The sequence below is a fragment of the Pinus tabuliformis genome, chromosome 3_2 (assembly GCF_031772625.1).
Source record: "Pinus tabuliformis cultivar Carrire ecotype Pingquan chromosome 3_2, CPIR1, whole genome shotgun sequence".
In the NCBI taxonomy this organism is placed as follows: domain Eukaryota; kingdom Viridiplantae; phylum Streptophyta; class Pinopsida; order Pinales; family Pinaceae; genus Pinus; species Pinus tabuliformis.
Window position 1 is genome coordinate 621,206,514 of NC_142302.1, and position 23,740 is coordinate 621,230,253.

At 38.2% G+C, this 23,740-nt stretch overlaps 1 protein-coding gene across 5 annotated transcripts in view; it reads left to right on the plus strand.

The window, feature by feature from the left end:
• Positions 1–23,740, plus strand: part of MYB4R1 (myb domain protein 4r1) — a 73,815-nt gene that overhangs the window by 34,285 nt on the left and 15,790 nt on the right. For 2 of the 5 annotated variants that reach the window (XM_089416772.1, XM_089416773.1), the window contains exons 2-4: positions 6,167–6,708; positions 8,344–8,543; positions 8,657–8,824. In XM_089416772.1, coding sequence (XP_089272898.1) covers positions 6,167–6,708; positions 8,344–8,543; positions 8,657–8,824 — 910 coding nt within the window. Of the gene's footprint in view, positions 1–5,570; positions 5,705–6,166; positions 6,709–8,343; positions 8,544–8,656; positions 8,825–23,740 lie in introns of those variants that run through there. The other 3 variants (XM_089416774.1, XM_089416775.1, XM_089416776.1) reach the window with 3 other exon arrangements.

Sequence of the window (23,740 nt, forward strand, 5' to 3'; positions counted from 1 at the left end):
AAGAAGCCCTTTCATTTGTTGAGCATGGTTAGATTATTAGAGAGATCCCCACCAAGCTTAGTTGAAGGTCTAGTGGAGGATGAAGTTAAAGGGCTTGTAGGTGTGAATTTCATTATCATCTTTTGTGTTTTCATGGATGTCTTTGATTGTTGAAGTTACTCTTGCAAATCTGCTATAATAATCTTTTGAAGAAGGGCATTTTTGCTCCAAAAAGAAGGAATATGTTGAGGTTAAACCCTTCTTATGACTTTTTGTTCATCACTGTTCGATATTCGATTTGTTATATGCCATCTTTGTGAAAGCATATTGCTAGGTTCTATTGTTTAGTGGTTGCACATTGTTGTTGTTGATTTGTAATATTTGGAAGGGCCCCTTTTTTGATTTTGCATATTAAAGAGTTCATGTGGTTGGTTAGGGCATGTTGTAACAACCTAACTATGTTAATAGGTTGAGGTGAAACCCTTCTTGTGATTTCTTGTTCATTATTGTTCAATATTAGGTTTGTTATATGTCATCTTTGTGAAAGGATATTGCTATCTTTATGGTTTAGCGGTTGCACATTATTGTTGTTGATTTGTATTATTGGGAAGGGCTCCTTCTTTAATTTTGCATTTTAAAGAGTTCATGTGGTTGGTTAGGACATGTTTGTAACAAACCTAACTATGCCTCTCTCCATACTCAACCCTCTTGCTTGTTAACCTGGACACCATCACCCTTTTGATGGGAACTTGTGTTGGCAACCCACCATTCATATATTTCTAAAGTTCATATTACACTTAGGGATACACCCCTTGTGTCGAAGGGTGACCTTTTTGAGTTCCCTTAAGGTTTCCAAGTGTTTTAGGGATTTATCACCTTGATTGCAAGTTTGGGAGGTATCAGGGTTTAATCCGTTGGCCCCAATTAAGTTTTGCTCATTGCATCAATGCAAGGAGAGTCCTCTCATGTTGGCACTGAGACGAACAAAGAAACAAAATGTGTTGAATGGATCCAATATATCCAACAAGTTCATGATCTTATGTAGAAGGAAAATGCCATGATCAAAATCAAGGTCCATACAAGTTTTAGGTCATTGACAAGGTATGGTTGCACTTATGGAAAGAGCAACTCACATACCCCCAAATGAAGCTTAGTCCACTTTGATATGGGCCTTACACTAACACTAGGGCAATGGGTGAGAGTTCTTTCGAATTGAAACTCTCAACCTTCCTCGACTTATACGACCTTTAAGGTGGAGTTGCTTTAGCCATACTTTCCACCTCCATTGGGCACCTCAAAGGTGGGAGAGCACTTGCCCCCCACAAAGTTCAGCCCTAATTACGTTGATTAGGTCATAGTGGATTGGATTAAGGACATCGAGATGAAGAACACCCACTAATAAAAGTTATAACTCTATTAGGTTGTCAAAGCAATGAAATTACTTCCTCAGGGCAAGTGGTTTACTACAAATCATGTCCAATTAAAGCTCCCCTCCCCTTCCCAATCTAGTACAAGAATTTGACATAGTGAGGACCAATGTTGCCCAAGCAAGAAGGGCTAATTCAGGTGGTCATCCATTGCCATCTCAAAAACGATCATGATATTGTCAATTCTCAAGTAATGGTTTTTCAATGCATTTTTTAGGGCCTTCCCATTCGTTTTGAAGGCATTTGCACCCAATGTTGCACGATCCTCCCTCGCCCAAGGATCTAAAGCCGAAACCGCGTCCTGTACAGATCCTTGGGCAATCCTTTGGCGGAACCGTGGATCCGAAAATCGGATCTGTGGTTCCGTCGTTTTGAGGAGATTCTTGGAAATTCGGAACCGTGCGAGCCTGATCCGCTGTTCCCGATTCCCGATCCATGGATCCGTGGAGGTTTGGGCACAGATCCGCGCAGACGCCAACGGATCCAGAGGGAGATGGGCGGTTCCCCAGGGTTTTAATTTTAATTTTAATTTTTTCTTTGACTTAAGTTGGGTTGGGGCTTCCTGGACACTCCCAAGGTGCTCCTTAGATGCTTCCTAGCTTCTCCCTCATGGTAATGTTAAATTCTTAAACTAAAAGTGACATTCTCCTAACATTACCATGAAATGACTCGGGATGTTTGAGAGTGGTTCCAGCCTCATCAGACTTCATATGGGGAAAATAGAATTTCATACCCTATTCAAAATTCAACAGACTTAACAGTTTTAAGGAATTCGGATCAATGAGATTGTGGCATTTCATTAGATTACATCATGTATGAGAGTATGTGATTGGCATTTAATCAAGAGCACCGAGCCCTATATGTGCTCATGTACCGTAGTGTTGGTGGTGTTAATCGTTGAACTCCTTTGTCATGACCATAGCGAAAAATTACCTTTCAATCAAGTCAAAATCATTGATCAAGCATGTTAAGCTTTTTCCACCATATTTTAAGGCTTGGATTAGATAGTTTGATCAAAATTGGGCAATGTTGACTAATATCCCTAGACAATCGAGGTAAAGGCAAGGTGAGACAAGAGGAGAAGAATCTAGATTCTAGATAGTTGATGCTTGAATAATTAATCATTGATGTACAATGGATGCCATATCTATCTTGATTTATGTACAAATATGCATGTTTTCGTATCTTCTACAACTAATTTGGTATTTTGGATGCTTTTTTAATATAAATGCAAATATATATTTATAGTAGACGCTTCTGAGACACTTTGCTTCCTAGATTTTTGGGAAATGGTGCTTCTGCATATCCGCTTCCAAAAAATGTCCCTGCTTCGTGCAACATTGTTTGCACTAAATGATTGATGAACCAACTCAATGTGCTAATGTTCTTCCTAACGAGTTGAAACATACCCAGAACAAAGCACCAAGCAAAAAGTTATGACCCTCAACAAAACTCTTTTTTCAGAAAGCTTAGTTTTGTCCAATGTCATGTTCCCACTGAGCCTTGCATCTTAGGGCTTTTGTGCATTAGGCTTTTTTGACATCATTATAAAATGTAGTTTCAGCCTCTTATTATAAGCTTTTTGCGAATGAGTGTCATTGTCACATCTCTTCTCCGAGATAAGTTACCACCATTCTAGCCACTTTTGTATTCATATGTACATCACTATGTTCTTACTAGTTGATTTATTAATTGAATTTGGTTAATACTCTACTTTCAATACTATATCTTGTGTTTTCTTTTTCATTATTGTGTTCTTTCATTTTCTTCTCAATCCAATTGGGTCATCTAACATGATAAACTTTAGATGATCTATGTTATGTACTCATTTGGTTCTAGTATGATGATTCTTGTAATCTAGACTCTAGAGTCCACCTATAGCCTCAATATATATGTTTGTAACTTTGTTCTCTCTAAACTTTAATTTTCTGTATCTTGAATCTTATATCTCAATGTCATTTTGCTTTTTGTACCCTTACATACAATATGTTATGCTCTTAACCTGCAAGACGATACAAGAATACCAAATATGCACAGAAATATACCCAGAACATAGAACAGTGACAAATAACAGCAGGTATTTTATTATTCAGAGAGCAATGTTCACTTGCCTCTTCGAGGGGGCAACCTCCAATAGAGCAGAGCTCGATTACAAAATAAGACACAATGCTCTTCGCAGGGAGTCTCTATCCTCTATATATGACTCATACATGCAATACCATGGAGCAATACCATGGTTCTTATTAATACCATCTATCTAATACCATGGCCCATTTGCAACTAACTGTGGTCCCATCATTAAATGCGGGTTAACCACTTACAATTATTAATATGGGCTTTATTGACTCTTTACTTAACTATAACTATGACTCGATCCTACTACATAAATAAGGGGGTTAGGGTGGGACCCTAACACAATATAAATGTGCAAACTTTAGATATTTGGTGTCAAATGGTTTGAATTTACGTTGATGTACATGAATATCTGTTTTTCAAATTTAAATTTCAATGTATTATGTATTTTTACTCAACTGGCGCTTATATCAATTCTTCTGCTGGCTCTGGTTTGGTTCATAATTTCGGGGCAAACTGGTTCTGTTTCTACCTATAATGATATGGGTAACTTCAATTTGGGGGGAAATTATAATAGGACTACTTGTGGAGAGAAAAAAATGTTTTATCTCAAATAAGGACCAGCTTGCATTGGCTAACGTGATAAACAGGCAGATGGGAAGAACCAAATGAAAAAATAAGAAAGGATGACATGCCTGGTATGCAGAAAGGGAGAGTTGGAGAACAAGGAACATTTCCTATTGCATTATGAGGCATGGAACCACATCAGGAAAGGATTAATCTTAGAAAATAACGATTGGAGCTTGGTGTTCCAAGAGATCCGAGTATAAAATACGACAAAGAGAGCCTCAAGGGTGATGCACCTCAAAGACAAGTTACTAACAGCCAATCCAGCTAGTCTAGGAGACATGCCTGCAAAGAAAAAGACAAATCCAGACGAGTAGTCCAAAACTTCTTTGTACCACTATATGCATCTTGCCTCTTCCTTACTGTATCTTGGAATTTTATTTCTGTCTCTCTATTATGCACTCATTTTGCATCTGATACAAGCCTTTCTGCTGTATTCTCTCTATTTGAAAATGCGTTTTATATAATATATACAGCAAAGTAAAATGATTACATCAATGCATACAAAGCGATGAACTGGGCTGTAGTTATAAGTACTATCCGTCTCTACATAGCATGGTGTGTAAGCATATACATCTTAGGCCCAATTTCAAAAGAATCTGCATCCTTATGTGAAATGCCAATTCTGGTTGCAACCTAACTGCTAGGATTTGGTTTAGAACCAACCATTAAAGCACCCCTATGTCTCGTTTTTAATCAATTATTCTTGACATCTTTGTTTAGTTAAGGAGGTATGCTATGTTTTGTTTAACTTGTGCATGGCCACCATTCTCTCACTGAACGATACCAGTATTTGAACCAGCTCAAGTTTCTGTCTGATGGGATTTCATTACTGCCTTTATTTATTGTCTGCATACCTGTATTGTAGTAGCACCACAAAATTTATCTGCTCAAGGCCTTCAATCTTCCAAGAAAAGAAGACTGTTCCGTTTGTTCTAGCTTGTGTTTCCCAGTGTCACTCTATAAAAAAAAATTCAGGATCAATGTACATTATCGCATCTTCCAGCATTATAAGCTGCTTTATTGTTTTGTTTCTTCTATTTACATTATGAAGGGGTTAACAAAATGTGATATAATGTTATGATTTTTAGTTTTGTTGAAATGCAGAGTAGGAGATTTTGGCAAAATTCTTTTATGGAAATTCAGATATTTTTATTTTAAAATACGCCACAAGGAGCAATTTTGGACTTGACAATAAAATAAAGTAACAAAACATTGTAAAACTTAAGGCGAATCTTTGTTTTGAAGTGGTTAATACTGTCCCTTGAACACTTTAAAATCATGGCCAATTGATGAGTATCAGCAACTAAAATTTCCCCTAAGCTATTCAGGAAACTTGATTCTTAATTTTTTCATTTCAACAAATGAAATTACAATATATAAATTATTTGGCAGCTGTGATCAATAAATGGTTTCATCTCATGAAAGCATGGCTTCATTCTTTGCAGATTGTTAAATTGCTCCGGTGCTCATGTTATTAACTACTCTTCCAAGTGGGTGATATAACTATTCTACAGCCAATTAGAGGGTAAACTAATTGTTTATTCCACTTGAGGTTGTAACTGCCTTATCTCACTCAGATGGTTTCCAACTGCCTGGTTAGTTATGCTTATGTTCTGGCTACCTCTGAATTTTCCATATCCTGTAGACCTTAAAAGTCTTAATTGCGTTTCATAATACCATTGTCATGGGGTTAAGCCGTTAGAGACTAGAAAGACACTTTAGAAACTGTGTCGATTTTCAACTGAACAACTATGATGTTTATGCAATTTGGGAGTTAAATATACTAAACTCTGAGGAACGATGGGCCTGGGACGATTGTGATTTGAACCACATATCATATTGTGTTTGCTTCAGACATTTTTATGCTTCTGAATCTAACCCATGTCAATGTGACCATTTGTCAGTGAGATGAAAATAGAGAACAAAAATAAAATATGACAATGCTGGGCTTCACTGTTTTCCTTTCCACATTGTTAATAAGAGTATGCAGATAGTCAGGATTTAATATTTAAGCTTCTAAGCAGTTCTTTTCCTTACAAAAATGCTACCGTATGCAGATAACCATGATGAAAATATAAAGGATTGCAAAATAGAAATATTTAAGGACTACAGCAAGTTTTCCACATCAGTTAGAGATGAATTTTACCCTAATGACTCGGGAATGAGGCTTCTTGCACATGCATCAGAAGAAGAGTATGACAGTTCTGAAGCCATAATTGCATCAGAAAATCCCCAAACTACTGATGGCAGTGTTATTGGCAAATCTCTGAATGGTTCCATAGATGGAGATATCATTGGGCCTCAGCCAACTAATGCTGTTAACGTTCGCAAGTATGCTGGAATTCCAGACTATGCACGGGTTTTAATAGAAGCACTCAAGAAAAATAGATTATTGCAAAAGACCCTGCAACTTAAGTTAGTACAGGTTGAAACAAAGATGGAAGAGAACAAGGAGCTGAGAAATCGTGTCAAATGTCTTGTTGATTTTCAAAGTGCTTGCAAAAGGCGTCTCCGACAGATTTTCACGCAAGACAGTGATTCTACTGTGAAGCTAATCTCTCGCTCAAAATCCAGACTGTCTTCCAAAAAGCCAAAGGAAGTGAGTATCTGTTATGCAACTTCTCTCTGGTTCTACTATTTAGTCTCTTTTGGTATTTCAGTTTAATGTTCATATCTTGTAATTGTGTAGAGACACAACTGCATCTAGGAAGTAGGAACCTTTATTCAGAATTACAGAAAACTGAAACTAATACTCAGTTGTTCTATTTGTGACCTAGGTCTCTAAAAATTAATGTTATATTTTAAGGAGTTTAACTGGTATTTCTTTGCAGCTATCAATACCTATGACTGACATGCAGAGAATTGGGTCTCTCTGCTAAGTTGGTTTCATTAGCCGTGCTTTATAATATACATGTTGATTAGCTGTAATCCTCTGAACTTCTTCATCCATCTTGAGTCTGACAGGGCATCCTTTATTTGATTTTATGCCCTATTCGAGCAGGGTTTGAAGCCGGTAAAGTGCTACTTGCATTTTAGCTTTTTTTTATCTTCTACATGAATAGAATAAAACATTTTTTGTGAAGTTGGATTTTCTCATGTGGTAACAGCATGTGTTACCCTCATATGCACAATTGACAATCTATTGTGCATGAAATTGTACTTACATCCTAACTTCAGCTTAAACACCTGCTTAACTGCTGGATTCAATGACAATTTGAAATTGGGCCCTTATTTTATTTGGAGCTGATCTCTGAGGATATCCTACCTTTGATTGTTTTCTTTTGGGTATCATTTTCTCTTTAGGGTGCTATTAGAAGAATTATGCTTGGTTTACTTATGGGGGCATTTGAGTTTGTTAGAAAATCAGTCTGAAATCAAAGATAATGGGAGATTGTTGACATTTTCTTCTTTGACCTTAGCTGTGTTTTATCATACTACACAACAAAGTTTCTTTCCAGAAATAGGACTGGAAATTGTAATGTACATTGCGGATTGATAAACCTTGAGGTTTGTAGTATAAATGTTATGGTGTTACTATTGTCTGTAGTAGCGGTTTTAAGTTTTCTGCATGGAAAGTTGTAAAAGATGCGTTTCTTTCAATTTTAGTTATTATGTCTTAAGCTTTAGCTAAACTCCATGGAGTTCTACTGGAAACCATATCCCATCAGATTTGATATGAGATACACGTCATTGTTGTTTAACGGCAGTCTATTACAAGCAACATATTTCAGGACTTGTTACAAAATAGATATTATTTAGAAAAATACACATTTGACATTATTTATATTTGGCCCTAGTAATCACAGCAGTGTATTACAAGCAACATGTTTCAGTCCTTGTTACAAAATAGACGTTATTTAGAAAAATAGACATTAATGTTATTTATATTTGGCGCTAGTTGTACATTTAGCTTCTATATTTATCACCGTCAATCAATGAATACGTGTAAAAGGGACGATGTAATGTTCAAAATTAACAATCACAAGATGAATGTTGAATGTATGTTTCAAGATCAACACTCATAAACTGAGTGAATTGGTATATTGTTTTGGGTAAACTTTTCTGTTGACATACATACAATCATAGTTGAATTTGCTGACTTGAACTTTACATACATGATTGCCTTTTGCATTTTTTTCCTCATTATATTTCCTACTGTCCCCGTTGAATTTACTGTTTACAGAGAAGGTTATGAGTTGCAATTTTTGTGCTTATAGCATGTTCTGTTGTGAAGACTGCAGATAACAAAGTTGGCTATAGATGTCGCGGGCCTCCTGAAAATGAAGATGTTGGAAAGTATAGAATGGCACTGAATAGTTTTCCTATCACTATTGAGATAAAAAAATGGTCAAAAAAAGAAAGAGAAAATCTTGGGAATGGTATAAAGCAACAATTGCAGGAAACCCTTGTTCGCCAATCAATGGAATTCTTGATGTAAGCTGCATCTTTAATTTGGAAGGATGATTTCTCATATGTCAGCTTCATATTTTTGCTGAGATTGCTAGTAAACTCTTTTTGGTTAATGGTTGTTTCCCTACTGTTAGCAGTTCCCAGGAAAACATGGAGGACTCAACCCTACTAGATGATCAGATTTCAGCTGTTTCCCAGATAGAAATCAAATATGAAGATATAAGATTTTTTCTCCCTCAAGTTGATTGGGAACGCTTAGCATCCACCTATGTTGCAGGCCATTCTGGTGCAGACTGTCAAGCAAGGTATTGTCATCAGATTAGCTGCTAATAACTTTGCATTTTTACTGGGGTAAATTGGTAAGGATGGATTTCTAAACGAATGGTTGCCTTATTTCAGTATGCAATTATACTCCACTCCTATTTTTATTGGTTTCTTTGAAAAATAAATGAATTTTTTTAGGTATTTCATTTTTTCATATGTAGACTACAGTAGTCATTAAGGTTCGGACATACAGAGTCCATAGATAATGCTGGGAATGTTGAAGAGACTGTTATTGTGTCAAGAGGCGCTCTCCAGCCCAGTATGGTAGAGATGTTGTAATGCCCTGTTTAGCATTTTGACTTAGTCAAATTACATAAAAATAAAAATTAAAAAATAAATAAAATAAAATAAAATTATAAATTAAAATAAGTGTAAAAATCCATGAAATTCTGATATTAATATGAGCAATCTGAAATTCTTTTCAAATAAACACAGAATTTCTCTACTAGATGCAACGGAATAGGAACTGAAATAAAAACACAATTCACAGGATAGAATCATAGAACAACACAATTTTCGAGAGAACCCAACTGGGAAAACCCTCACTTGTTTGAGAATATTATTGAAGAAGAATGAGTAATAGATCTCTTATGAATACACTTGCTTCAATAGAGAATACAAACTGATCTCTCAGCCTTAGACCAGGCATGAAACAATCTGCAAGAATACTGATCCGCTTCCCTCAAACTAGCCCACACTCAAGCCCAAAATCCTTGTGCAATTCCTTAGGAAATAGGCCCCTATTTCCTAGCGCATTGATCGCCTAAAAAATAGGAATTTCTTCCTACTTTCTTGTGCACTTTCCAAGGGAAACCTCCAATAATTCACACAAGAAAAACCTTGGCTTCTTTCCCACACAAGCTCACACAAACCCGTGCTCAATTATGATTACAAATTGTGCCTTCGATCTCCTTATAAGCACTTCGAATAGGCTATTGTTAGTAAGTTCTATGTTTGGAAAAGTTGAACTGGTGGTTTCCTAGTTAAAAAAAGTTAACACACCTTGTTAAAAATTAGGAGGTTAACTCCAACGATTCTACTAGTTCCCAAATCAACTCACACTAGAAGGCAAATAACTCGGTCTTCTATAAACTCGCACTAGTCAAACTACTTCTTGAACTCGTCCACATCACTAGAACTCATACATGACTAAGGAGAATTCAAATTCAGTTCCTTGAATTAAGGCACAAATCAAGGAATCCATTCCTTCGCTACTTTTTAACACTCCCTCTTAGCGAGGAAGGGATTATGTACAACTCCTGACTTATCTATGTGATGAACAAAACTGCTTCATGCCAATGCCTTGGTCAAGATGTCTGTTGTCTGCTCCCCTGTTGGAATGTACAATAGCTTCACTATCCCTTGCACGCGATCTCTAAGAAGGTGATACCAGATCTCGATATGCTTTGAGCGATCATGAAACACTGGGTTGTCAGAGATCTTAATGCAACTTTGATTATCACAATTTATCATGGTAGGTTCCATCCTCTATTTGAAAAGTCCCACAAGCAACTTCTTCATCCAAATAGTCTCACAAGCTGCTTGACTAGTAGCCATGTACTTGACCTCTGTTGAACTGAGTGTAACTTATCTCTATTTCCTGATGTACCAAGACACAACTGCTGACCCAATGCTGAAGATGCCAATTGAAGTACTCTTCAAGTCTCTGGAGCTCCTTGCCCAATCTGCATTTGTGAAGCCCTCAAGCCTTACTCCATCAACTTGTCCGTACCACAATCCATAGTTCGTTGTGCCTTTAAGATATCGCAACACATGCTTTGCAACAACCCAATGCACTCTGCTTAGTTCCACCATGAACTGACTGAGTTGGTTGATTGCAAAACAAATATCAGGTCGTGTGTTGACCAAGTACATCAACAACCCAATGAGCTGCATGTATACTATAAGATCCAGTCACTCTCCTCTGCTAGTGTCCACCTTCGTCCAGTTTGTAATTAGAGGCGTGGCCATGGATCTGCAATCCTGCATATAAAATCTCCGGAAGATCTTTGCAATGTACTTCCCTTGTCCCACAAAGATCTCACCATGAACTTGCCAAACCTCCAAGCCACCGAAATAGTGCATAAGCCCCATATCCTTCATCTCAAACTCCCTTGCAATGTCCTCCTTGCAGTCCCGGATCAAGCTCCCATCTCTGATTAGTATAAGGTCGTCAACATAGAGAACTAGAATGAGTGGAAGCCCTCCAACCATGATTTAGTATAGGTTGGCATCTGCCTCACTCTTAGTGAAGCCCAATCGTCAAAGGTAGCTGTCAATCTGAGTGTACCATGCTCTCGGAGCCTGCTTAAGTCCATAAAGAGCTCTCTTCAGCCTGCACATGTGTGCCTCTGCTGAACTGCTCAAATCCCTCTAGCTGCTCCATATAGATCTCCTCCTCAACCACTCCATTGAGGAAGGTTGCCTTCATGTCCATCTGGTGGATCTTCCACCCCATCTGAGCTGCAAGTGTCAGAATAGTCTTGATGGATGAATACCATTCTACTGGGGCAAAAGTCTCATCATAGTCTATGCCCTCAATTTGTGAGAAGCCCTTGGCCACAAACCTGGCCGTAAACTTCTCCACACTCCCATTTGCTCCATGTTTCACCTTGTACACCCATCTCAATCCAACTACTGATTTCTCCTCTGCTTGTGGAACAATCTCCCAGAGATCATTCTTAATGATGGAGGAATACTCCACCATGGCATCCTGCCAAACTTGCTGAGAAGCTGCCTCCTTATAAGAAGAAGGTTCAATGTCCACCAACTCTGTCATCAGTGCCATATAACCTGTGTACCTCTGTGGCTGTTTATTCTGCCTAAACATGGTGTCACTACTAGGAGTCTCGACCTACTCTTGAGCCTCATGAATCAACCTCTCGGCCCACTTGGACTTCTTCCTCCTGTGGTGGGTGGCTTTGGTTGATATGTCTACTCTCGGCCTAGTTTCTCTTCATCCTGCTGCGCTACCCTCTTGCTACTAGATTGTGGCTGTGGCTGACTCTGAGGTGCTGACTGTGACTCTTGTTTGGATCGAGTAGCTCCTTAGGTACTGCAATCTGCTCACGCTATAAGGAAACTCCCAGAGCCTAATCCTCCTAGAATCTCACATCTTGCATGAGAATTGTCCATTAGAGGCAATTTCAGCCTAAAACTGCCCATGAAAATTTCACGTAATTTCAATGTCATAATGTGTAAACGAATCAAAATCCTTTAAATTAAAAAGAGGTACATGTCCTGAATAATTTTAAATTGTTTAATTTGGGTATCCGTGAAATATTTTATTATTAATTTGGGTATCAATGAAATATTTTATTATTAATTTGGGTATTTGTGAAATATTTTATTAATGTTATTTACCTACCTTACCCATATGAATTAGAATATCGAATTTTTTTTTAATGCAATGTATATTTTGATATTAGTGAAAATCTATAAATTACAAATGCGGGCCCATTTGACATTAATAACCATGCCCAAGAAAAAACACCAAAAAAATAGTCAAATATAAAATTTATATAGACAGTTAAATATAAAATATAAATATAGACAATTATAGTTAAATATAAAATAGTTAAATAGTTAAAAATTAGTTAAATATAAAATAAAAAATTTAAATAGTTAAAAAACATATTCCGACCAAGAATATAAAAAATATAGTTAAATATAAATTAGTTAAAAAACATATTCCAAAAGGACAAATTACCGGATTCCATCCAAAAATATCGAATATATAGTTTAAATATAATTAAATATTAAATAGTTAAATAGTTAAAAAATAGTTAAATATAAAATAATTAAATAGTTAAAAAACGTATTCCAGAAAGGACAAATTACCGGATTCCGACCAAAAAATATATTCTAGGTGAAATTGTGGCTTTAGTAGACAATGTTGTTTAAAAAACACCAAAAAAATAGTTAAATATAAAACATATATATATATATATATATATATTTTAATGAAAGTGCCATATACTGTCTATATATAGATATATATATATGAATGAAAGTGCCATATATTGAGGGATTTCGATAAAAGTAAAAAAATAGAAATAATATATTAAAAAATGTATTAAATCTCATGCTAATAAATATTGTGGAACATAGATAAAAGTAAAGTAATATTAAAAAATTGTCTACATGGCATTTTTTTTATTAATTTCTTGATTTTTCCTTAGGAGGCCACTTTTAGGTTGAAATTTCCTCTAATGTTCCCGAGTCTTGGAAGATACACCTTGTACACCTGAGCTATCTCACTAATAAGTTATAACTATATCGCACTAAAATTCCCTTTTCTACTGTGGGATTTTGTTTCTTCCTGCTGTCCTTGGACCCATGACAGTAGACCTTTGTGCGAAAGATCCAAAAGTGTGAAACATCAAGCTTCTTGCCTGTGAAAGCCTCCTTTGGTGTGACTTGCCCAAGCGCCCTGTGTGTACTCCCATTCTGCATAAATATTGCAATGTTGCATGCTTCTACCCACAAGAACTTAGGCAACTCCTGATCATGCAACATAGCCTTGGCCGCTCCAACAATACTCTTGTTCTTCCTCTCAGCCACTCCATTCTATTGAGGGATATGAGGTGCTATCAACTCTTTCCTAATACCTTTCTTTGCACAAAACTCCTTGAAGGCATTTGAGATATATTCTCTACCATTATCATTTCTCACTTTGATTTTCTTCTCGGTCTTTTTCTCTACCAAGGCCTTCAACTCCATGGACCTATCTAAAGACCTCATCTTTCTTTTTCATAAAATAAATCCAAGTTTTCCAAGAAAAATCATCAATGTAAGTAACATTATACCTGTGCCTCATTAGTGATGGAGAAGAAAAAGTCCGCAAACATCTGAATGCACCAAATCCAAAATTCCTTTGGCTCTCTTATTTTGACCATGGAAAGAAGACTTGGCATACTTGCCAAGAGTGCATCCCTTGCACACTCCACTCTTGTCAAGGCCGCCTGCTGGTAATCTTGTGGCGATTTGTTGAAGAATCTTTAGCTCCCTATGATGCAAGTGTCCCATGCGCTTGTGCCAAAGTTCACTAACATCTGCACATCCTGCCTTGCTGCTCAAGGCTGCATGTCTCTACCTGCAACTTGTAGAGATTCTTCACCCTCATGCCTATCTGCTTCACTTTTCTTGAAGCTAGATGTTATGCAAACAAATCACAAAATAGTTGAAAAGATAGATCAACGACTTGAGAAATAGCCTCTTTGATGGGGCAACCTCCTTTACATCACATAAACGAACAATTCTTGGATGATACAAATGATAAGACCACTTTAGTATATATAGGAGTCTAAGGGTTTACAATATAATCAGAGCCTACATAACAATAATAATGTAAGGGCACAATAATAACAATAGTGGGCTTCTATGGGGCACAACAATAACAATAGGGGGACTACACTAGCAATAACAATAAGGGGGATACACTAGTATTATAGGGACCTAACATGCCCCTCTCCTTCAAAAAAGTGTTGTACTCAATGCTTGAGTATTTTCGAATGTTTCTGTATAATATTTTCATCCTTCCATGTGGAATCTTCAACGAGTAAGTTCTTCCACTTAATGAGATACTCTAAAATTAATCGATTTTGTAGTTGTCGGGTTCTTGTTTTTGTCACTGCTTCAGGCTCAAATATGTTTTTTCCTTCTTCGTCAAGTTTTGGCAACACTGTTTGAACTGGGAGCTTGTCACCGATAACCTTCTTTAAGCATTAAACATGGAAAACTGGGTGTACTCGGGAAGATGCATGCAACTCCAATTTGTATGCCATAGTACTAATCTTTTGCAACACCTTGTAAGGACCATAGTACTTGGGTGATAATTTATTATCCTTCTTAGCTTGCTTGAGGGACATTTGTTTGTATGGTTGTAGCCGTAAAAATATCCAGTCGTCTACATCAAAACTTCTTTCACTGCGATGTTGATTTGCCTGTTGTTTCATTCGATTTTGGTCTAACTTGTGGCGTTGGAAAGAAGACTTAGAGGGCTACCACAGGTCAGAATTTCAGACCTTGGAGATTCGAAATTACAAAGATACAACAATTTAAATATCGAGCTTTGATACCAAATGTTATGCAACTAGCTCACAAAATAGTTGAAAAGATAGATCAACGACTTGAGAAATAGCCTCTTCGAGGGGGAAACCTTGTTTACATCACATAAATGATTTTTTTTGGATGATACAAATGATAAGACCTCCTTGGTATATATAGGTGTCTAAGGGGTCACAATATAATCAGAACCTACATAACAATAATAATGTAACGACACAACAATAACAATAGTGGGCTTTTATGGGGCACAACAATAGTAATTGTACATTTAAGTGACCTTACAAATGCTTTGCAAATATCTTTGAATATACCATGTTATGTAACTATTGATAAGACATCCAACTAGGTTGACTTGTACCCTATTGAGACATGATAATGATATCTAGATTTGATATTGAGATTGTCTTGGTTTGACAATACTGTAGTCCTGTTGTTGTTTTGACACCCTATCTTGACCATGCTTGATAACTTAACATAACAATGTTATAAGTAAGCATTCGATGATGCCTTGACTTTGACCTTATTGATGAACAAAAATATTTGTTTTGATGCCTAAGCATTGGATGACAAAGCTTGATTTGACACCTATATACATGCATGATAGTCTTGCATTGAGTTGACATATCTCACTTGACCATTTGACTTGATTTATGGGAGTTGTTCTTGACCTACAGTTTCTAGTATAACCTAGGGTTTCGCCTATATGACCTAGGGTTTCTAAGGATTTGTGTACGATGACATATTTGTGATCTTGCAAGGTAGCAAGCAATGAAGGGAACATCCTCCAGTTATACAACCTATTGGAGAAGGATGGATAACAGGGCTTGACTAGTCAAACAACGTGCTTGCATATATGCTGGTAACTCTCTGGGCATAGAGCTTGAGAGCATTGATTACAGGTCATCAGGATAACCTGAGGCACCTTGGATTGTGCCATTATTTGATCGCAGTACCATATGGTTGTAGCATCAAGAATAGCCTGATACAATGATGACAATGGTTGTGCATTGATAGCTATTCATTCATGAGCAATGACATGCAGTGATTGCGAGCAATTGTGCAGTGAATTGTAGTGACAGTGATATACGGTGTGCAGTGATAGTGATGTGTAGTTGAACATTGATTGCTTGATGTTTAGCATTGTGCAATGATTAGTTTGTGGGAACAATGATCAACGACTACCAGGATTCGACATTTATTCTACATATTTCTTACAACTATTCTACATTGATTCAAAGTACATTGGATCCAGTGTGAAAATTGTGAAGCATGATCTATCGACTCTTTTGGGTGATTGGAGTCACCTTCAGGTTGTAGCTTGAAAACACTTTAGGGTGGCAGGGTGGTGCTAGGGCTAGTTGTGGCTTGCATAGGGCATTGTGGCGTCCATTTAGTTGTGGCTGTTAAACTAACAGGGCAACAAAGCATCCTCTCTGACAAAAACTGGTAAATAGAGTGTTGAGGCACTCATCAGGTGTCCTTTTCGTTGTAACATGATATTAGGGTCTAGTAGCGTCCTACAGGTTGTGGCCTGTGGATTAGGGGGTTGACGCATCCCTCGGTTGTAGTTGAAATCTTTGATGTAATTAATATTTCTTTTAAAGAGAGAAGAAGACAATTACTAGAGAAGCGTTCAGTGGTTTTTGACTCGGAGGGGGTTTTCCACCAAAAAATATCTATGTCCACTATTTTATCTTTCTGCATTTGCTGTATGGTATTATCTATTGTGAATTATTGCTTATAATTATCTGAAGAAGAACAATGATAATGATTGAAGATTAACTAATGCTCTGAAAAAGATTAAAAAGTGCTAATTGCTAAGAAATACTAATTCACCCCCCATCAGTATTTCCAACAACTGCTCCCGATTGAGCTCGCCATGCAAGCTATCAATGAGAAGTCCTTCTCAAACTAAGAGGCAAACTCATCTACCTCAGTTGATGCAACTACATTCTCCTTATTCGACCGCTTCTTCTTCCGATTAGGACACTAGCATTTGATCTTACTTAGATTCGTCTTCTTCTTATCACCCTTTTGACTATTATCGCTCTTCCCTTTGCCTTTCTTGCCTTTGACTTTACCTGCAACAACAAGATTCTCCTTGTGAAAATTTCAAGTTTGAAATCCTAGTGCAATAACTGGTATTAATTTTTCTAATTGTTAATTAATTAACAATTTATTTGCTACGACAAATATCGAATAAATCACATTGCAACCTTCACAAATATAATTGCGGAAAATAATAGCGTTGGAAATTGAGAAATATGCTAGCACACACATGAAAATTGAACATAGTTATTTTTGGACAAATGTCCCCGGAAAAATCCAACCTGGGAAAACCAGTGCAACAACTGAGGGTTTTATATTATTAAGCAACAATGAATTTATTTGAGTACAACTGGATGCCAAAACTGGCAATCCACTATAGAAAAACTGGCCACAAAAAATAGCGAGACAAATTTTGTCTCACCCGACACTGATCCAACTCCGAAACTGGCTCTGAATGGGCTCCATGAAACCCCTACGTCAGCCTCTGCGCAGGTGCTCTGCCTGGAACTGCAATTGATCAAGCTGTCTGCCCAATCCAGCCTCTGAGAATGACTCGCTGGCTCCTTCGGGAAATTTTCTTGGCCTCCAACAACTGAATCAACCCTTTGTCTGGCTAAATCAAACTCTGCCTCTGAAGCTTCTGTGCTGCTCTGAGTAGCCTCACCAAGGAAACTTGACCCTCGTGTAGTTAACACTTCGGATCTGGAATCTGGACTCACTGTCCCTGCCCCTCTCTGTCTCTGCTTCCTTCTATGGCTCAAACTCTTCTGACAACTACTGTTGCTCTCTGGAAATCAAACTGCCCAAGGAAATCAATCTTTATCTGTGTGTTCTCTATCTACCCATCGACTTAATCAAGGGCCAAAGATCATATTGGAGTCGATCTGTGTGAGTTTCTAGATGATTCACACCTTATCTCAATTAATATTGATTAATTGGCACCTTCTCCTAAGTTTAGACTTAGGAAATATTTAAATAATAGGCTAATAATCTAATTGAGACACTTCTAGGCGGAATTTCTAGAAACGATTTCTGGGTTATGGAGAACTAATGTGTTTTAGCCTCTCCACAAAGTTTCGAGACTAGAACACCTTTGATGCTACAAAAACTAACACTCCCTCTTAGCGAGGAAGGTGTTCTAGTGTTGCATTGTTGCTGCAACACCCTATCTCTGTATCACCCTCTGTCACACTATTGATGTCTGGCCATTTCCCAACAACCACTACATAACTTTGATGCTGCATCTGTGTTGCTGCTGACACTGTTGTACAACTGCCAACTTTGCATCTGCACTGCAACCCCTTCTCATCTGTTGCTTCTGCAACTGCAACATCTGCAACTGAGAAGCATCCAAAACACTGAATCAATAGTGTCTGCTACATTTGTCTCTTGAGTCTTGACTGTTACTAGCCATTGCACTGTCTACTGAAGAATTTGCGATGTTGCTGACTCTGCATTGTGCCACTCTGCACTGCTGCTAACACTGCTTTGCGCTCCTCAGTAGCTAATTGCTACTAGTCTACAATTGTCACTTGGGAATCTGACTGCATCAACGACATCGATCCATCTTGCTATTGAATACTGTGGGCCCTTGTAGCAAGGTGATGAATCGATGATCCATGAGGAGGACACCTCAATGGACCTTGCCCATGTCTGTGCTTTGGGATTATAGCTCTAGATCGCCCCACCTCTCTCCTACAGGTATAGTTGCAAACATCGCAAACTCTTCTTCCAGCCTGGAGGACAATTTATTTATCTCAGCAAACGCTTCCGACTACTCTTGCTTCTCCTTCTTGTCCTTCTTCCTGAGAGGACACTGTGTACTGTAGTGGCCTAGCTCACCACACTTGAAGCACTTGACCTTGGACAGGTCCTCCTTCTTCTTTTTCTCCCCTTGTCCCTGGTTGGGACCCTTGGATGCTAGGGCCACATTCTCCTCTTCACCCTTCACGTCCTTGCTGCTGCTCTTGCTGATGGTATTCTTTAATAGAGCGCGCCTTAACTCCTCTTGCTGTAGATCAAATGCAAACTCTATCCCATCTAGGTAATGTGTCGTTGCCCAAGATACTTTGGACGAACACTTGCCATTCTTCTGAGATACTTTTCAGTGCCAATTATACAATCTCTGTAGGTTGAGGTGCCTCCCCATCAATTGCTAGCTGATCTTGAACCTCTTGAATCCTGGTGAGGTAGGAGTCTATGCCTTCACCCTTCATCATCTTGATTCACCTCAGCTTCTCCTGCAGGAACATTTTCTGCTGCTCGGAAGTGTTTTGATACAGCTGGACAAGAGCTTTCCACATTTCCTTGGTTGTTCCTTTCTCTGCCACATGTGAGACTACATGATCCTGGACTCCTTGAGCTGATCAACATCCTGGGGTACTGCTACAACATTGTCCACATAGTCTTTCAGGCCATGTTCATTCAACAGGAAGGACATCCTTGCCTTCCATATGACGAAGTTGGAGGCTCCCTCCCACCTATCCTGATCTCTAAGCCTAACAGTGGCCATCTTGAATTTGATTTGAAAAATCCCTCTTTCCCTCTACTTGGCTGTTGGATCTGCTACTAGCACTCCCTTTTGGAGTAAGAAGATTTGCTCACAGCTACTGCCAATCTGGAACTGGAAAAAATTAGATCTCTAAAACTCGAGATCCCTTGAGAGAAATTTTCCCTTGTGCTATTCCTCTTCCACCTTGCACTGGTTTTGTGTCTGTAAACTGCTGCAAAACCCTCTACGCCCAAACAAGGAATCTACTCAGCGAAAATATGAGTTGTTGCTGCTCCCTCTGCCTAATAGATCACTTAATTGGCAAGCCGATTTTTTCTGCCAACCCGCACTGAAAAATCGAACTTCCCCAAGCAATTCGATATGCTTAGCTTAGGCTCTGCGCAACCTTTAGAAACTTGTCCTATTGCTCCCTCTGAACAACGAATTCCTGTCTCTGCTTCTGAGCTTCCCTGTCTGATCAATCACGCTCTGATACCATGTGAAAATTTCAAGTATGAAATCCTACTGCAACAACATGAATTAAATCTTCTAATTGTTAATTAATTAACAATTTATTTGCTACGACAAATATCGAATAAATCACAGTGCAACCTTCACAAATAAAACTATGGAAAATAATAGCACTGGAAACTGAGAAATATGCTAGCACACACACATGAAAAATGGATATAGTTATTTTTGGACAAATGTCCCCAAAAAATCCCAACTTGGTAAAATTGGTGCAACAGCTGAGGGCTTTATATTATTAAGCAGCGGTGAATCTATCTAAGTACAAATGGATGCCCAAACTGGCAATCCATTGTTGAAATTTCTAAGTCTAACACGTAAGAAATTCTTCTTGCATTATCTGGTTTATTTCATCTACTTGTTTATTCCTTAACAAGTTGTTTAACCATATAAATACTGAAAATAAACACAAATGCAGTCTCAACCCATATACAGATCATCAACTGAAATAATAGATAAACACACAAGGGACACTGTTATTTTTGGACAACTGTCCTCGGAAAAACACGACTTGGGAAAACCGGTGCAACAGTTTTGAGGGTTTTATTATTAAGTAGCTTTCTTGAGTACAACTAGGGTGCCAAACTGGCTCACCCAACAGAGACTTCTATCTGGCAGTAATACCTTTCTTCGGAAGCAGATATTCAGCGAGTCTGCCCCACGAAAATCCTTCCAGCACTCCTCCAAAGCTCTGCGTCAGCCCTGCTAGCCTTTGCGTAGCTTTGGAACCCCTTGCGTTAGCCCTTTGGCTCTCTGCATCACCCACGCAGGCCCTGCTAGCCTCTGTGCAGTCTCTCTGGCCTTTTGCGTGGCCCTGCTGGCTCTGCGTAGCCTCCTCAATCACTGCCTTGGCCCTCTGGCACTATCTCTGCTATGCACTCATTTCCCCTCGTTGCAACTCATATCACTTGTTCAAATTTTCTCAACAAACCCCACTCCAGAAAATCGAACTGATTGATCAATCTTGGTGTATCTCCAATTGACCCTCAAGCCTCCTCTTATACTTTTCCTGTTGAGTCTTCAACGACTGAGATTAAGTCCCTAATCAATAAGGTTAGATTTGGCTTGATCCATGTCATTTAGAACCTTCTCACCTTGTTTTATATTAATACCCATTAATATTTTAATTTTCCTAAGTTTAGGCTTAGGAACTCCATTAAAATAATTATTTATTTTAATATCTCTCTAATCGGGTGGAATTTCCTCAAACCATTTATGGGTCATCGAGATCTCATTTGCTTTAGCCTCTCCACCAATTTTCATGGCTAGAGCACATCCGATGCTACCACAAATAAACACTCCCTCTTAGTGAGGAATATGCTCTAGTAATGCTCTACCACTAAACATCACACTGATCCTCCAACACTGGTGCCTGTGCTGACACTTGGCCTGTTGCCCAACATCAACTGCACTACTGCCTCCTGTACTGCAGCCCATGGCTCTGCCACTAGCACCACTACATCTGTACTGCAGCTCCCTTTGCATCCGTGCTGCTGCTGGTCCTTCCTCCCAACACTGCATCTGCACTGCAATTCTCTCCCAAATTCTGCATCATGTTGCCCATAGCACTGCCATTGCTAACTGCTGCACTGCAACTCAGTTACCGAGAAGTAAGTAACTGATCTACCCAACCACTGACATCCTTGTCAGTTCAGAAGCCTCCTGATCTAAGTTGCAGGAAACGTTGGAGAAGGGTCTGTTTCTGGCCAGAAACAAAATGGAAATGAGGAAACTCATACCGTACGGCTTGGCAACGCGTTTCCGGTTGTACTAGCCCATTTCTCGAGGAGGAAACGTGGCCAATACGGTCGAAAACGCGTTTCTAGGTCGTATGACGGAGTTTCCTCTTCTAAATTGACTTTTTCTTGTATTTTTTATTTATTTTTTCGCTTCTAATTTTTTTATTGGGCGACTAAAATATCTTTTGGATGCCTCTCAAGTTATAAAAAAGAGGATTTTTTTGAGTGGGGCAACCTAATGTTCAAGCCTATGGCCCTAGTGTTGATATGGAGTTTATGGTAATGTTAAATTCTTAAAGTAAAGGTGACATTCTCCTTTATTTTTCATTTTCATCCTTTTACTTAAATTTTTAACATTACCATGAAATGACTCAGGATGCTTGAGAGTGGTTTCGCCCTCATTGGATTTCATATGGAGAAAGTAGAATTTTAGATCTCACTCAAAATCCAACAGCCTTGTCCGTTTTTCAGGATTACAGGATTGGGGGGATTGCAATGTTTCCATTGGATTTTGTCATGCACTGGGGTATGGAATTTGTATTTATTCAAGAGAACCAAGCCCTCTATGCAGGGGAGACTCCCAATAATCAAGAGCACATAGGATACTAGGATATGGAGTTTGTATTTAATCAAGAGCACTAAGGTCGTTCGACTATGTAGGAGGAGACTCCCAATCAGCATGAGACAAGAAATTAGAAATTTCTCGTGGCTGATTTTGGATATTGCTATTTTCATTATGTGATCATTCATGAGTAAATGTGATGTAAATTTAGAGACTTATAGTTTATGCATTGACAATTTAATCATAATGTAATAAATTAGAGTGTATCATATATGCTTTATGATTGCACATATTTCTTAAATGTCCTAACATATATATATATATATATATATATATATATATATAAGTCACCTGACATGGGGATTCGGGATTCGGGGATTCGAGTGTCGGATTCGGACACGCTGACCCCGGAATAGGACACGTAGGATTCATTATATATTATTTTATATATATATATATATATATATATATATATATATATTAAAAATTAGATATTTCTTACACAAATTCTAATTAATGATACAAATTCATTGTTTTCAAACATAGATCTTCGTCTATAGGCTAAAGCATGCATAATACATACAAAATTCAAATACATGTCAGTGGTCACATAAATCATGATTCTAAGTCATAATTTATTTTAATGCAATGTAGCCATCTCAAAATTTTGAAGTTGCAATGCCCTCCACCTCTGTGTTTCACCATCATCCAAAAGAGGGATATGTCAATACCAGAGTATTTATATGAAGAAAACTTTGTCAAAGGTATTTTAAACCACCGGTCTTCTTTTCCATATGCATCCCTCTGGCACTTCCTCTGTAGTGTGTAAGATTGATGTTACCTCCAACACAAATCTTCAGGTAATGTTTGAAATCAACAACATCTTTGACCTCCATATTCAAGAGATTCTCCTCCATAATTAATAGATAAACTTTAAACTGAAAGAACAATAAAACTCTGCATTTCTGAGTGATTTTTTTGAAAATTAAGCATTGCATTCTGAGTCATTTTCTTGGGATTCGAATCCCAGAATCGGGATTCGTTGTGCCTGTACGGGATTCGTACGAATCTTGTATGGACACGTCGAATCCTGTTCTGGGATTCGAATTCCTGTCGAATCGTATCCGATTCGCAGGATTCAGATTCGACAGGGGTTTCCAACGAATCTGGTTATATATATATATATATATTGCGTTTCCCTGTTTCCAAGATTTGGGGGGCTCACGTTTTGTACCCATGCCCGTTTCAGAAACTCGTACCCGTTTCCCTGTTTTGTGCAACTTAGCTTTTGATGTTGAAGCTACCTCTGCTACTATCCGGTGCTCCCTCTGTTGCCTTTGTGCTGCGGCAAACACCTATGTGCCTCTCGCACTGCTGCAAACACCTTTGTGCCTCTCGCACTGCTGCAAACACCTTTGTGCCTCTCGCATTGCTGCAACCCCCACTGCGCTGCTACAGA